Here is a 14938-nt window from a genome sequence, read left to right as displayed (position 1 = left end):
ATGTATGCATGTACTATCAATATGTCTTGTATACAAATGAGAAAGCTAAGACTATAAACAACCAAAAGTAAATGGGCTGGTGAGATTCCTGCTCAGGTTGTAAAGATACCTACTATCAAGTTTGATCTGAGCTCCATCTCTGGGTCGAAAGAGAGCGGCGACTCTCCCAGGCTATCCTCTGACCTCCACATACAAGTTCATGCGCATGCACACACAAACAAAATTAATAATAATAAAAAAAATCTTTTAAAAGTTCAATCCCACATCTGTAATCAGAGGGCAGAAAGCAGAATTGGATTTGAGGGGGACCTGAACGGGGCATATAGCTCATTCCGTACAGTGCTTGCCAAGCTTGCACAAAGCCTCGGATTTTATTAGTTTTAAAATGCTTCCGCAGCGTCTTGCCTCCACCCAGACTACATTTCCCAAAATGCTGCACAAAACCCTCTCGAGCCGGAAGTCGCTCTATCGATTCCGGCGCAAAGGACGTCTGGTAATCATGGCTGCAGTCAGGACTCCGTTGTCGCTGTGGAGGTTCCAGTTGGGCTCTCGGCGAGCACGGCGGGTCTGTACTCGGGCCACAGCCCAGCGCCACCCCGATGCTCTGCTCGCGACGCGGCCCCAGCCCTTCCAGGTGGGGCTGCCTCGCCGCCCGCTCAGCTCCGAGGCCGGTGAGTGACCGTCAGAACTCTGCTGAACGCCCGGAAAACTTAGAGCTTGCTCTAACTAGTGAAAACGGCACGGCCGCTTGTCAGACCGCGTCGGCTTCCGTCTGTCCTCGCAGAGCTTATCTAAGCCCTCCCTCCCTCCCTTCCTTCCTTCCTTCCTTCCTTCCTTCCTTCCTTCCTTCCTTCCTTCCTTCCTTCCTTCAGTTACTCAGCCACTAGTGCTTGCGTGCTGCCCCTTGCAAAGCACTACACTACACTAGCTGGGCGCATGCTGTAAGGTTGACCTGGACTCTGTTATCCCAGTGGCGATTGGCAGAGCACGATGATCCGGGCTACGTCGGGGGGTCGGGGGGAGCAACTAGTTGCCTTGCAAACTATGTTGGACGCATAGGGATGAATCCCAGGGAAAATACGGTCAACGCTGCCACCAGGCTAACCATGCTAAGGTGAAAGTAAGCATTCTGAACGAGAGGACACCATAATAAGCAGCATAGAGAAGAAACAACGCTGGTATTTGGGGGGGGAGGGGGCTGTTTTGGAGTTAGGATTGATGATGTCTAAGTAAGTGTTCAGGTTTTGGTGGTAAACAGTTGAATGGAGACTAGTGCCAAACTAGAGAATGTTAATGGTAGAAACAGTTTACGTGGTTGATTTTTTGAGTTTGGATTGATGACTTGGTAAAATGAAAATTAAAAATGGGAAAGGAAGTGGAATTATGCTTGTTTTGTGTTGAAGTTGAGATGTCTTTGTTATTCCAGGTTCAGTATACAGTTAGATACAAATGAGGAACATCAGAGTAAAAATGGTCGCTAGAGTTGAGCAGGTGGGTGAGATTGTCTTAGATTGTGCAGTGCTGAGCCTTTATTGTTATGGGAGCTCGTAGGTGACCATGAGAATAAACACAGGATTTGGTCTTCAAAGAATGTTCTAGTTAGTTCTGTGTGACCATGAGAATAAACACAGGATTTGGTCTTCAAAGAATGTTCTAGTTAGTTCTGTGTCAACTTGAAACAAGCTAGAATTATCTGAATGGAAAGAAACACCTCTGTAAGATCCAGCTGTAGGACATGTTCTTAATTAGTGTTTGATGTGGGAGGGCCCAGTTCATTGTGGGTAGTGCAGTGCCTGGGCTGGTGGTGGTCCTGGATTCTACAAGAAAGCCGGGGGATGGAGGGGCAAGCCAGTAAGCAGCACCCCTCCATGGCCTCTGTATCAGCTTCTGCTTCGGGGCAACTCGTGTTTGTGTCCCAACTTCCTTCAATGATAGAGACTACACTGTGGCAGTGTAAGCCAAACCCTTCCCTCCCCAGCTTGCTTATGGCCCTGGTGATTCACTGCAGTGATAGAAACCCTACCTAGGACAGAGACTAAATCTCTCAGTGGGGGACACAGTCAAACCATATGAGTTTTAAATGTGAAAGTTTTAAATCATCTTGCTTGCCTTTTTTAGCAGATTACTCTCAAGGAATCTCTTCATAGGAATGGTTTGTAGTGAGGTCAGGAAAGAGGGAAGCCAAGGTAAGGAGCAAGAATGGCTCTGACTAAAGTAATGGCAGTGGGAAATAGCTCTAAAAAGAGACGATTAACTAGTATTCATTTTTGCAAAAGTGGGATAACTGTCATATTGCTTTATAGGGTTGCTGTGAGAGCTGAATATTGGGTATGGTGTGTATTTAGCTCAGTAAGCACTGCACAGTGAATATTTCCTATGTGTTAATAATGGTCACTTCTGTCATTTTAACTGCTTTTTTTTTGGGCTCAGTGTGTTGGGTATGGAAGAAGTCAGGAATCATTTTAAGTCTCTGGACTGAATGACCAATGGACAGCGCTGTGATAGAGAACAGTAGGGACCACAAGTATGAGACAAGAATAGGTTTTGGGGATGTTATGGTCTGGTAGTACTGGCGTACAGGTGAGATGTCCATCGGGAAGTGGGTGGAGATGACCTTGGGTCGGGATTGGGATTTTAGAGTCTCTGGCAGATGGATGTAATTAAAGCCATAGAAAGCTAGAAGAGTTCCCAGTGGGACTATGAACAGGGAGAGAAGCAGCTCGGCCAGGATCTTGTAGGGCGCTAGTATCTATGGGACTAACGGCTAAGAGGAACCTAGGAAAAGATGGCCTTTTACTTTTCCAGTGGAAAGTGTTATTGAATTATCTTTAATATAAATATTAGCAATAAATTAATCCAGTGGTTGTATTTCTTTACCTTAATGCTAGTCCCCAGTAACCACACAAAGAAACCAAAGTCTATTTAAAATTGCACCTCAATAGCCAAGCAGTTAAATGATCTACCTATGCCTTCTATGCTAATCTGGCTACCTCCCAGTCCTCTCCCTTGATACATGCGTATTATTATTGACCTGGCTCTTTGGGCTTCATGTGTGTTTCTGTGATTTTTCTGGACCCCTTCCTCCTGGTGCCAGTTCCTCCATCTTCCTGGCGGATCTGAATCTTGCATCTTGCTTTCCCCCTTTCTCTTTCCTTTGGCTGGCAGAAGTACCACGTCCCACCTATTCTGTCTTCTGCTCAGCTATTGGGTGGTCAGCATTTATTGACAAGGCACAGAATAAATGGTAAGAACTGTTTACACAAGCCTGAGCCAGGAGACTCTTGGTATAAGCATTACAGTGCTGGTCAAGATTGAAACAAGGTATGAGGGCAGAAATATCAGTATATGAATAACCCAAGGGTAAACTTTACATAGTGGACAAAAAACATTATGCCTAAAGGAAAGAGAACAAGAAGTGAGTGAAAGGCAGAGGGAAAGTGTGTGAGCCGGAGCTGGGCTTAGCTGGGAAGTGATTGAGGCTCAAGGCCCAGGTGACCCTTGCTAAACCCTCGTTCCTAATAGCCACTTTTCTTTGGGTTAGCATTGGCACTCCCATTCGTAAAATTGGGAGGTTAGGACCTGTTTTGTGGGTGTGCTGTGTCTGGCTTCTAGGAAGCCAATCTGAGGGTCGAAGTGTAGCTTACAGGTAGTACTGTGTGCCAGGTCCTCTGTTCTGTTTCTACCACCTCCTCCAAAATAACAACCAAAAAGAGGAGACAGGTCAGTGATTGCCATCTTTAGTTTTCATGGTGCTCACTGTAGTAGACCATCTTCTTGGCAGACCGTGTGTGTCATGGTGAATATTCAGGAAAATTTTTTTTTTTTTTTTTGAAAATGTTAGCATTTAATTAACCTCCGGTGTGGCTTTTAAGCCACCAGAACACAGGCACCTCCAACACCCTTAATCTTCTCTTCAGCTCTTCTGCTGAAGAATTTGGCCATCACAGTGACAGGCTGCTTAGGGAGCTTTCCCTTGCCCAGAACTGAGCAGATGCGGGTCAATGTTCAGGAAATCTTAAGCATTGAATGAATGAAAGGATCCCATAAATATTAGCATCATGTAGTTTTGAAGCGTATTCTCTACAGAAGGTTTTTATTGTTAACTTGCCACTGAGAGACAGACATCTTGGCTTGCCATTGTGGGCAGCTTCTTATTACTGAAATCTATGTTACAGAGTCTGGTAGCTCAGAAGTCAAGAAACCTACTTTTATGGATGAGGAGGTCCAGAGGATCCTCACCAAGATGACAGGCCTGGACTTGCAGAAGACTTTCAGGCCTGCTATACAACCACTGAAGCCACCAACCTATAAGTTAATGACACAGGCACAGTTGGAAGAGGTATGTCAGCTCGAGTATTGGTAGAATACCTTTCTCTCAGGGTTAAATAAGACTTACAGAGTCCACTGTAGATCTCAGTGCTGTTCCTCCGTAGGCATGGGTGAGGGGCGAAGGAGGCTTAGAGCTGAGGAAAGTGTGGGTAGGCAGGTGAAGAGGAGCAAGGGGTGTGGCCATAGTTGAGCACACTGGAGTCAAGTCTAAGTGTCTAGCCTGAACCTTCTCCCTGCCCCAGATCAGTCTGTCCGTCTTTGGTCTTGCCTGTTCCAGCTCCCTTCCTAGAACAACTTCTGCTGTTTCTCCTCAGCAGCCTTGGAGCTGAAGGGTTGGTGAGGTTAGAAATCTGCTGAGCCGCACGCTCTTCCAGGTAGCAGAGTCTGCAGCCCGCTGTGGAGCATACTCTGCTGTGTGAGTCTGGGAGACATTGGCATGCTTCATTCTGACTCAGTCTCCTCCCAGAGCTCGCCACTGTAAATACTGTGCTTGGGACTGGAGGCTTTGGATCTCAGTTCCCACACCAGTGCGGCTCCTAGCACTGTGCCTACTGTGTAACCCCTGCTTTCCATCAAATAGACATGATAATAGCAGCAGCTGGCTTAGTAGGTCTGGAGCATCGAGTGAACCCAGTACATTTGGTTTCCTTTGTTTATGTGTTTGGGTGTTCTCCCTGTATGTATGTGTGTGCACCATGTGCTGGAAGTCAGAAGAAGGCATGGCACCCCTGGAACTGGAGTTACACATGGTTGTGAGCCACCATGTCGGTGTTGGGAACCAAACCCAGATCTTTGCATGAGCTGCCAGCGCTCTTCACAGCTGATCTGTCACTTCAGCGCCTGTTTGGCGTATTTGATGGCTGGCTCATAGTGAACACTGAATGAATGCAGGCTTTGTGTAAGAGTCTCTTGCAGCATGGCTCTGTCTACAACATCCTTTGCTGCTTGGATTGCGGGTAAGTGGGTAGCCGGTGTTCTTTGTCACACCACAGGAAAGGCTGGGTCCCCAAGTCCAGGTTTGGGTTTTTCATGCACAGATTCATGGCTGCAGCTTCTCCTCTTTGTAGTTATTAGCATTTTTGATGAGTGGTGCTTTTATCGAATGTTTCTTTTGGGCAGTATGACTTAAGAGGTATTTTATTTCTTTAGGCTACTAGACTGGCAGTTGAGGCAGCTAAAGTACGATTAAAGATGCCACCAGTTCTGGAAGAACGGAAGCCAATAAATGACGTATTAGCTGAGGATAAGATCTTGGAAGGAACAGAAACAAACAAATATGTGTTTACTGATATATCATATAACGTACCACATCGGGTGAGTATATACCAGATTGCAGGATAATCTTTGAAATACCACATGGAGATGGGTCTGAGGGATGACTGACGTCCCTCTCTCTGAAGCTTCCAAAGCGGGGTGCCTCTAGAGAAACAAGAAATGCTTTCAGGTCTGCGTCATGCTGTCACAGACTGTGGAGTTGGTGTATTGCAGACTGATACCAGAAACATGCTGCTAACTTGACAAAGCTGGAGTCATTTTGAAGAGGGAGCCTAAATTGAGAAACTGTCCCTACCAGCTTGGCCTGTGGGCAAATCTGTGCTGCCTTTTTCTGTGTGATGATTGATGTGAGAAGATTCAGCTCACTTGGGGTGGGGCCATCCCTGGGCCGATGGTTCTGGGTGCTAGAAAGCAGGCTGAGAAAGCCACGAGGAACAATCCCGTAAGGAGCACTCCCTGATGGCCTGTTTCAGTTTCTGCTTCCAGGCTCCCACCCTGACGTCTTTCAGTGATGGATTGTGTGTGACTTGAGAGTTGCGGGATGAAATAAACTGTTTCCTCCCCAGGTTGTATTGGTCATTAAGCTTTTAATCACAGCAGTAGAAACCCTAAGACACTTGTGCTGAGACACAACGAGGCAAGTGTAGCCAGGCAGACGGCACAGACAGCAAACAACATCCAGTCTCCCTGGGCTGGACTGGTGTCCTTAGCTCACACTTCTGGAAAAGATCAGAAGTTCAAGGGTTTCCTTGTGTGTATGTGGGCAGGGGTGGGGGACATGACAGCCTATCCTCTTTCTTTAAGGCCCATTAACAGCGTCATACATGTGTGAAAGGCATTTTAGTTGCTGTCGGTCTCTAGTCTGCTCTCTTACTCCTGCTTGTCTTGGAATCCTTCTCAATTATTGATGGGCATTTTCTCAATTATTGATTGGTGCGAAACAGCCCAGCCCACTGTGGGTGGTGCCATCCCTGAGGTGGTCCTGGGTTCTATAGAAAAGCAGGCTGAGCAAGCCACGAGGACCAAGGCAGTAAGCAGCATCCCTCCATCGTCTCTACAACAGCTTCAACCTCCAGGTTCCTGTCTTGTGAGAGTTCCTGTCCTCACTTCCTTTCATGATGAACTGAGATGTGGAAGTGAAGCAAAACAAACACTTCCCCCCAGCGTGCTTTCAGTCATGATGTTCATCACAGTAATAGAAACCCTAACTAAGAATGGTGCTCAGGGAGGGGTGGAGCCATTTATGCCTATGCCCCCTCCCTGGCCCAGGATGAAATGTTCACTGGCCTGGTCCTGCAGCTGTGTAGGTCTTACACAGGTTGTAAGGCGTTCATGAGTGCAGCAGCCATGCAGTGTCCTTAGGGCAGGTTTCACAGCAGCCCTCTCCATCTCCTGCTCTTACATGCCTTCTGCCCTTCTTCAGCCTGTTCCCTGGAGGGCTGTGGTATAGATGTCCCATTTAGACTTGAGCAAGGAGGAGTGGTTTATGTCTGTCTGTCTGTCTGTCTGTCTGTCTTTCTTTTTTATTTTTTTGTTTCTCGAGATAGAGTCTCACTATATAGCCCTGGCTGTCCTAGAATTCTCCAGGCTGTCCTTGAACTCAGGGATCTGTCTGCCTGTGTTTCCCAAGTGCTGGGATCAATAATGCAAGAAATCCTAACTTTTCAGTGGATTTTTTACTTTTTAGTAAAAACTATTGGAAGTTTCATGGATAGTTTTCAGACATTACTGTTTCCACTGTAGTTTCTTTGATTACCAATCTAAAAGAGCAGTGAGGGGTCAATTTAAAACGGAGCTTTTTATTTGAACCTTATAAGTGAAGGATAGGAGTGGTTTGTAGTTAGGCCCTCAGAATGCATTAAAGTGCTACCGAGTGCTGTGGTTAGAAAAGGGGCCCCTCCTCCATCTGGTCTTACACAATTGTGGATAGAAGTCAGCATTTTAGGAGTTTAGCTGTCTTTATCTGTGGCCCAGCTTGTGGTCACATTGCATGCAGTTAGGAAGCAGAGAGATGAATGCTGGAGCTTGCTCACCTTTCCCTTCATATGCAGTCCAGGACTCAGCTCATGGAATGGTGCTGCCCACATTCGCGTGGGGCTGCCTGCCTCAACCGAATCTAGTAGACAGTGCCTCTCTCACGTACACACAGAGTGTCTCCAAAGTGATTCTAGATCCTGCCACGTAGATAGTATTTGCTATCACATAAGCTAAATAGAATTCTTCACAACTTAATTACCTCTGGTTGCTTTCTGTTTCAGGAACGTTTTATTGTTGTTAGAGAACCAAGCGGCACACTACGCAAAGCTTCATGGGAAGAACGGGACAGAGTGATACAAATTTATTTCCCGAAAGAAGGTCGTAGAGTTTTGCCACCAGTAATTTTCAAAGATGAAAACCTTAAGGTACAGTGAATTAAATTCCATTTCCATGAAGATCCTCTGTTGAAGCAGTCAGCTCTGGCACTGCTGGCAATATCAAAAGGCACTAATATCACAGGCACTAATGTAGCAGTAACTTAATGAGGGTTCTCTTACAGTTAGTTTAGTTGGGTTTGAATCCAAGTGTGGCATTTACAAAACCTGTGCCGTTTCCATATGCTTTTTAAAATTTTATTTACTTATTCTTTTTTGTTGTTTTGTTTGTTTTATTTTGTTTGAGTTGGGGTCTCCCTGTGTAGCTCTGGCAGTCTTGGAACTATGTAGACCAGGCTGGCATTGAACTCACAAAAATCTGCCTGCCTCTGCCCCTGCCCCTGCCCCTGCCCCTGCCCCTGCCCCTGCCCCTGCCCAAATGCTGGGATTAAAGGTCTGCACCACAATGTCCAGCTCCCTCTGTGCTCTTGATAGGCACACGGGTGGCTTGTGTGTGGCCTGCCGGGGTGTCAGGGCAGATGGAAGATTTCAGGTTCTCAGCTGACTCCCATTTTACTATGTGGTTCTAGACCATGTACAGCCAAGACCGGCATGCCGATGTCCTCAATCTCTGTGTTGCCCAGTTTGAGCCAGATTCCACTGAGTATATCAAGGTGAGTATATTTGATAGTTCCCAATATGAGATTTAAATAATTTTGCAAAAGGTTTTAAATGTAGCACTTGAATTCTACTACAGGCTTTGATGCAGGTTATAGGAAAGGGAATTACCTTGAACGTTATTTAGTGTAGATACATGTTTTATGTGTTCAGACGCCTCTTAAGAATGAAAGAAGCAGGGCTTGTAGAGTGAACTGGCTTGCTCTTAGTTGCACTGCTGTTAAAGTGGTTGGTGTAGGACTCAGATGATGACAAAGCCTTTTCTCCTCTCAGTTCACCTTATAGGAACAGTTAGTCATCCATTAGAATTGTCCAAGCGCAGTGTGTGTCTTATAGCTCAGTAAGGATGTGTTCAGAGAGCCTGGTTGTGGGCAGTGTCATTGTGGGTAACATAGCTGATCCCAGGACAGAGGACTGAGTGGGCGTCACCTCTGCCTAAAATGTTGTGTTAAGAGCACTCTCAGAAAAGGCTTTCTAGGTGCCTTGAAAGGGGTTCTAGAGGTGCAAGGAACAGTGAGAGAGGGGACTTTGGTGAGTAGAGGTGTTTCAGATGACAGACTAAGCAGCAGGTAGAAAAACCCAAGTAAGCTTTGTACATGCACATGCAGGGGATGGTTCAAGTAAGCTTGAGATTCGTGTTTGTACATACAGTGCATATGCAGGGGATGGTTCAAGGTGGGGGGGCTGAATCAAGTGTGACTGCAGTACTAGGTGAGGGATACTCTCTTCATCTTTAAAACTTCATCAGTTTTAAAGCCTTTTGGACAGGGCTGAGGAGAGGGCTCAGTAGGTAAAGTGCTTGCTGTGCAAGCATGAACTCCTGAGTTTAGATTCCCAACACCCATGTGAAAGCCAGGGGAGCTGGCACATATCTGACTGCAGTGTTAGAGGGGGCATGGACTAGGGGATCCTGGTGACCTCGTTGGGCTATACACTCACAGGAAGGTGTACACACACAAGGCTGATACTCTAGTAGGGAAGGCGCAGGTTTGCTGTTTCCTATGTGTGGGTCAGAGGGCAAGCTTGGGTTCTTCGGGTAGCTTGCTTTGTTTGATGCAGGGTCTCGTGGGCCTGGAACGCTGCTCAGTTGGCTAGGCTGGATGGCCCGTGAACTTCCAGGGATCTGTCTTGCCATCATTGGGAATACCAGCGTGCCCACCACACATGGTTTTTATGTGGGTTCTGGGGATTGTGCTTATGAGGCAAGTACTTAACTGAGGTGAGCAAGGCTAGGCAGGCAGCTTGCAGGTAGACCTGCTGGTTGACGTGAACCCTGTGATGTCACCCACTTTTCATTTTTCTGTGCATTTTCTGTGAGTAGGTTCATCATCAGACCTATGAAGATATAGACAGACATGGAAAATATGAGCTTTTACGTTCAACGAGACACTTTGGTGGAATGGCTTGGTATTTTGTAAATCAAAAAAAGATTGATGGTTTGCTTATCGATCAGATCCAGAGAGACTTGTAAGTATGAATGATCTGAGTAACTAATCATTTATTGCCCAACAGTAAGTCAGTATTTCTGCAATGGCAGTGTATTTTCCAGTGACAGGAAGTTTTCACTTATTTTCATTTGGATTTTTTTCTCTAGCATAGTTCTTCTAGTCTTTGCTTTTGAGTTACATATCAGAGCTAGGTTGTTAGAAAAAATATATGACTTTGGATCTTAATAGTAGACTGAGATTTTTTTTTCACCCTCACTTTCCAGTGTTCCTGGGTATTGTGGGTTTTCTTGGCACTCAGGGATATTACATGGGAGTTGTAAATGTAAGATCTGGTGGGCACTTATTTTCTAGCAGAACTACTCTACCCATAGGATGTCCCTGTTAACATGTTTAACTTGGGAAAATAACTTTTTTTTGATGGCCCTTGTTTTTTTGAAAAGCTTCTAAGGTTTCTGCAATTTTCAAGGTGGTGCGAAAGAGCGTATTTTTGGCATCAAGTTGATGTGCTCTCAAGTTGCTAACTGAAAATAACATAAATATAATTCATCATACTGTGCTGTGAAGATTTTACATCTTTACAGATTAAAGTCTGCCTGGGTATGGTGGTACATGGGGGCTTAAATGGGAGGATCTTTTGAATTTGAGGCCAGCCTGGTCTACTTAGTCAGGCCCTGTCTAAAAACAAAAATAAACAGATAGTTGGTATCTTTAGTTAAGGAAGTTTGTTGATGCTATTTATTAAAAATTACCATTTTGTAAAAATGACTTTAAATACATTGTAGTTAATAGACTACTGTATAGTATAAAATAACTATACTAGTAAACTTAAAGGCTCATGACTTGTTTATTGCTTTGGTTAGGAACAAAACTCAGTATTTCTGAGTTATGCATATAGTTTGAGGTAAAACTGAAAAGAAAATAGCTTCTTACATTTAGGCGAAAAAATCCAAACTCTCAGGGGAAGTAACCATCATGGCTGCTGTGAGAAGTTAACTTTCCTCAGCGCTCTTGCTGGATTATTAAGATTGAATAAGAGCTATCAGTAGTCATTCCCTCCTCAGACTGCAGAATTATCTCATTTGCAATCTGAATGTCACTCAAAGATTACACTCATATTACCCAGGATGCTGCATTGCTTTTCATCAGGACAGCCTTCCTAGTGATAATTCCTGGGAGGCTTGCTTCATCAGCATGTACAGTGCAATCCAGTTCAGAAGGCCGCAGAATTCCCTCAGCATCAGGTGACTTAGTTGGGGCTGTGCCTTTCTGTATTATGTGACCTATGAACTGTCTCCTTAAGCTCCCCAAATGCAGACAGCCCTGCACTTAGTGTAAGGATAGAATAGCTCTGGATACTGAAGCTATGGGATGTGGTAATATGCAGTATTCTCCTATTACTCCTTATTATGTAAAAGTTAACATCTGCAGTGGTTAACATCTGCCTGCCAGGAGGAGCTTAGACATAATTCTGAAGTGTAGAAACCCATAGAGCCATTACGCCCAAATTTTAAAGGGAATTATTTTCATCTTGTATTGGGAAGAGACATCTTGTTACTGCCTTTTTGTACTAGAGTAAGCATGACAGACAAGTGCCCCAGAAAAGCTTGTACAGTTTGAGCAGCTGGTTCCTTCTCAGAGCATTTCACTAGGTCACCACGGCCTCAGGCGTTATGTGCATACTCCTGTCATCTCCCAGCCCGGCTGTGTAGAAGTGGATGGTCAAAGAGAGACAACTTTGGCACAGCACTGCATTATGGTGTCCTCACCCCTATCTCTCCAACTGGAAGCCAGGAGCTAAACGTACACAGCAAAGCCTCAAACTGTGAACACTTGGGGTTATTTTTATGTCCTCCCCAACCCTCAGCTTTGAGGGATAAGTAGTTAGAAGGTGTGGACTATGGGGGAAGATTGTTTTGGGGACAGCTAAGAGTTTTCATGTTGATATAAACTGTTTAGAAATAATCTCAGAAGTATAAAGCAGAATTTGTATCCTGTGTGTATCATGTGGACTGCCTGGTCCAGAAATCCTTGCCACTAGGAATTGTTTCTATGGAAAGAGATGTTCCATCTCCCAAAGAATACAGCCATATTCTCATAAAGTGGGCCTCGTCTTACCTGCCCCATAGGTCAGGACAAGAGGACAGCTTTGTAGACTTGGTTCTCTCTCCTTCCACCTTCATGTGTGTTCCATGGTGGAACTCAGGTCATCAGGCTTGTGCATCAGTGCTTTTACTCACTGAGCCATCCCTCTGGCCCTTCAAGTGCTTTGGAATTACAGAACTACCTTCTCCCTCACCAGAGTTAAGTCTGAAATGTAATTTATTTTACAAGGTTGAGAAACGCGTGAAACCCCTTGGTAATGCTAGGCTTTTCCACTCCCAGGGTTGATGATGCCACCAGCCTGGTCCAACTGTACCACATGCTCCATCCAGATGGCCAGTCAGCTCAAGAGGCCAAAGAGCAGGCTGCTGAGGGAGTCGACTTAATTAAGGTAGAGTCCTTTTGTCAGTTTTGTGGTGATGATTGAGTGGGTCATATTTAATGACACATTGTTGTGAATATGGAACATGTTAGGCTTGAGAACATTAATGTGAATGAAAACTCCGTTTTTCGTGTTTCCTATACTAGCGACGTGGGAAATCATGTAGCCCTCTAGATGGTGTAGTAGCCAAGCTGGCAGCTGTAGATGAGAGGTTCAGACAGTGGGAAGGAGGTGGTCAAGTCCCCAAGGTACTGAACAGCCTCCTGCCCTTAATGTGGGCACATTCACGAGGGACAGGTAGGTGTCAGGAAAATGTGTGATCATTTTGGAACTGCACACCTCTCAAGCCATGGGCTCCCCAGACACACCCTCAGTGCTAGGTTAAGATGCTATCTTTACTGAAATTTTCTGTATTGGTTCCTAAGGATAGAAGTGACAGGTGATGTCCCTAAGAGGAGCAACAAACTGGTACTCACCATGACTTTCAGTGCTAAGCCAGGGACAGCAGTATGCTTTTCAAGATTTTTTTAAGACACGCACTCACAAAGTCACCAATTTTTTTTTTTCAATGAAAAGCTTGCTCTCATTCCCTCTAGTTTCTCTATAATGGTTTTCATTTTGACCTAGGATAGGTACAATGTCAGGGTCTTAATCTTTACTGATAGTTTATTAATAAGAGATGAAAGCCATTCTAAGGTTTAGAATTACTGTTGCTGCAGCTGTTGGATAAGGTACTTCTGTCCATATACACCATCTCATCTACTCAGGGAGATTATTGTGAAACTGAAGACCTTACTGGAAATTGTGTCCCTACTGCAAAAATGGTTATGACATCGTAAAACTAACTTTATACACTTCATAGCCTGTTGCTTTAGATTCTAGAACTTGTTTTTTCTATTTTCATAGGTCTTCGCAAAAACAGAAGCACAGAGAGGAGCTTATATAGAATTAGCACTTCAAACTTATCAAGAAATAGTCACGAGCCATTCCGCAGCATCCTGAGAACAGTTAAAAATGCATTTCATATTAATGCCCTTCCATTTTGGTAATACTAAGCTGAACATTAAAAATCTCGGGATTAAAAGGTACTTACTAACTTAAGTTTTCTGTAACTTGGTTTTGATTTGTTTTTTGTTTTTTCTGCTTTTTAAATTCTCAAAGTATTTGTTACCCTACTCAATTTCTAGGTGGCATGGGCGTGGCTGACATTTATATGTGAGTGCCAGGTTATGAATTTCTCTTTTTATATTAATGCAGATAAAAGACAGAACCCACTGCCACAATACCAAAGAGTCCAACAGGTAATGTTGAGAGCCCAGCTGGACAAGGCAGGACAGATGCTCAGCAGCCAAGCTAGGATACAAGGTCAGAACAAGGTTTTGAAAAATGCCCTTAGTTATTCAAGGAAAGGGTGAAGCTGATCCCTGAGTGAGATGGTCTTGCCCAGCCATCTAAAACTCAATGTCATTTTCATTAGGAAGGAAACTCAGAGTTTTTCATTAATTCAAAAGATTTTATGGGGGTAGTCTAGTGACAATATGAAAAAAGCAGGTGTCTGTTTCAGTTAACAAGGAGAACATAGTAACTTAAATGCTGCCCATCAACTCCTCTGAAGATGAAGTGGCTATGTTCCCCTTTGTTTACATATGCAAATCAAGGATTTCCATAGTTTTGGTCAGGATGATGATTGATTTGAAAATGCCATAATTCCTTACTGCGGTAAATGGCAAACTTTAGTCATCCAGAATATCTTCATCCAGATTAATGTCTGTTGTGTCAATATCCTCTAATTCCAAGTTATCCAAATCAACTTCTAGTTCTAGTAAACTCTGCAGGAAGAGGGAGAGAGTAAATGTTACAGTACTTACTACTGTGTTACCCGGGCCACAGTCCAAGGCCAGAACCCAGCCTCCTTCCTCCTGACTCAAGCAGCAGCATCCTACTTTGAAGCCTCCTCTCTGAGCTAGGATGCCAAAGACATCTCAACCTCAGAGGCCTGTTCCTGACATGGGACGTGGGGCAGAGGATGGCTGACCCACCTTTTCTTCTTTGTGGGTAATTTGGGAGGCCATGATAACTGGGCTAGAAGCAGGTTTTCCATCAGGTTCCTAAAAAATAAGAGGTAAATATGAAGCCAAAGGAACAGGCCCAGAGATGTAAATATTGCCCATGCAGAGGGAGCCCAGGATTAGGAAGTGGCAAGTAGTACTTTAAATCAACAGTGTTGCCGGGCAATGGTGATGCACGCCATTAATCCCAGCACTTGGGAGGCAGAGACAGGTGGATTTCTGAGTTCAAGGCCAGCCTAGCCTACAGAGTGAGTTCCAGGACAGCCAGGGCCACACAGAGAAACCCTGTCTTGAAAAACCAAAAAA

The 14938-nt window shown here is 44.7% G+C and overlaps 2 protein-coding genes across 3 annotated transcripts in view; one reads left to right on the top strand and one right to left on the bottom strand.

Moving 5' to 3' along the window:
• The first annotated feature begins 470 nt into the window (after window positions 1-470).
• Mrps22 (mitochondrial ribosomal protein S22) lies at window positions 471-13664 on the top strand. The gene is made up of 8 exons (XM_021207258.1): window positions 471-671; window positions 4176-4339; window positions 5479-5643; window positions 7863-8006; window positions 8546-8629; window positions 9955-10100; window positions 12464-12572; window positions 13470-13664. The coding sequence occupies exons 1-8, from the start codon at window positions 500-502 to the stop codon at window positions 13563-13565; spliced, it is 1080 nt and encodes a 359-aa protein (XP_021062917.1). The 5' UTR covers window positions 471-499; the 3' UTR covers window positions 13566-13664.
• Copb2 (coatomer protein complex subunit beta 2) overlaps window positions 8394-14938 on the bottom strand; it is a 28318-nt gene continuing 21773 nt past the window's right edge. Inside the window, exons 21-23 of one of the 2 annotated variants that reach the window (XM_029542809.1) lie at window positions 14603-14671; window positions 14279-14392; window positions 8394-9968 (exon numbers count right to left, since the gene is read on the bottom strand). In XM_029542809.1, the coding sequence (XP_029398669.1) occupies window positions 14297-14392; window positions 14603-14671 (165 nt within the window). In that variant the 3' untranslated portion in view covers window positions 8394-9968; window positions 14279-14296. Of the gene's footprint in view, window positions 9969-14055; window positions 14393-14602; window positions 14672-14938 lie in introns of those variants that run through there. The other variant, XM_021206627.2, reaches the window with a different exon arrangement.

This window comes from Mus pahari, chromosome 10, assembly GCF_900095145.1.
Source record: "Mus pahari chromosome 10, PAHARI_EIJ_v1.1, whole genome shotgun sequence".
Lineage (NCBI taxonomy): Eukaryota > Metazoa > Chordata > Mammalia > Rodentia > Muridae > Mus > Mus pahari.
Note: the sequence above shows the minus strand (reverse complement) of the source record. Positions and strands in the feature narration are given on the sequence as shown.

Excerpts from the sequence above, each read along its gene's own strand:
- Mrps22 (XM_021207258.1), top strand. The coding sequence starts at position 500 with ATGGCTGCAGTCAGGACTCCGTTGTCGCTGTGGAGGTTCCAGTTGGGC. Across the intron at positions 8,007-8,545 it reads TCAAAGATGAAAACCTTAAG|ACCATGTACAGCCAAGACCG; the intron begins GTACAGTGAATT and ends ATGTGGTTCTAG. Across the intron at positions 10,101-12,463 it reads GATCAGATCCAGAGAGACTT|GGTTGATGATGCCACCAGCC; the intron begins GTAAGTATGAAT and ends TTCCACTCCCAG.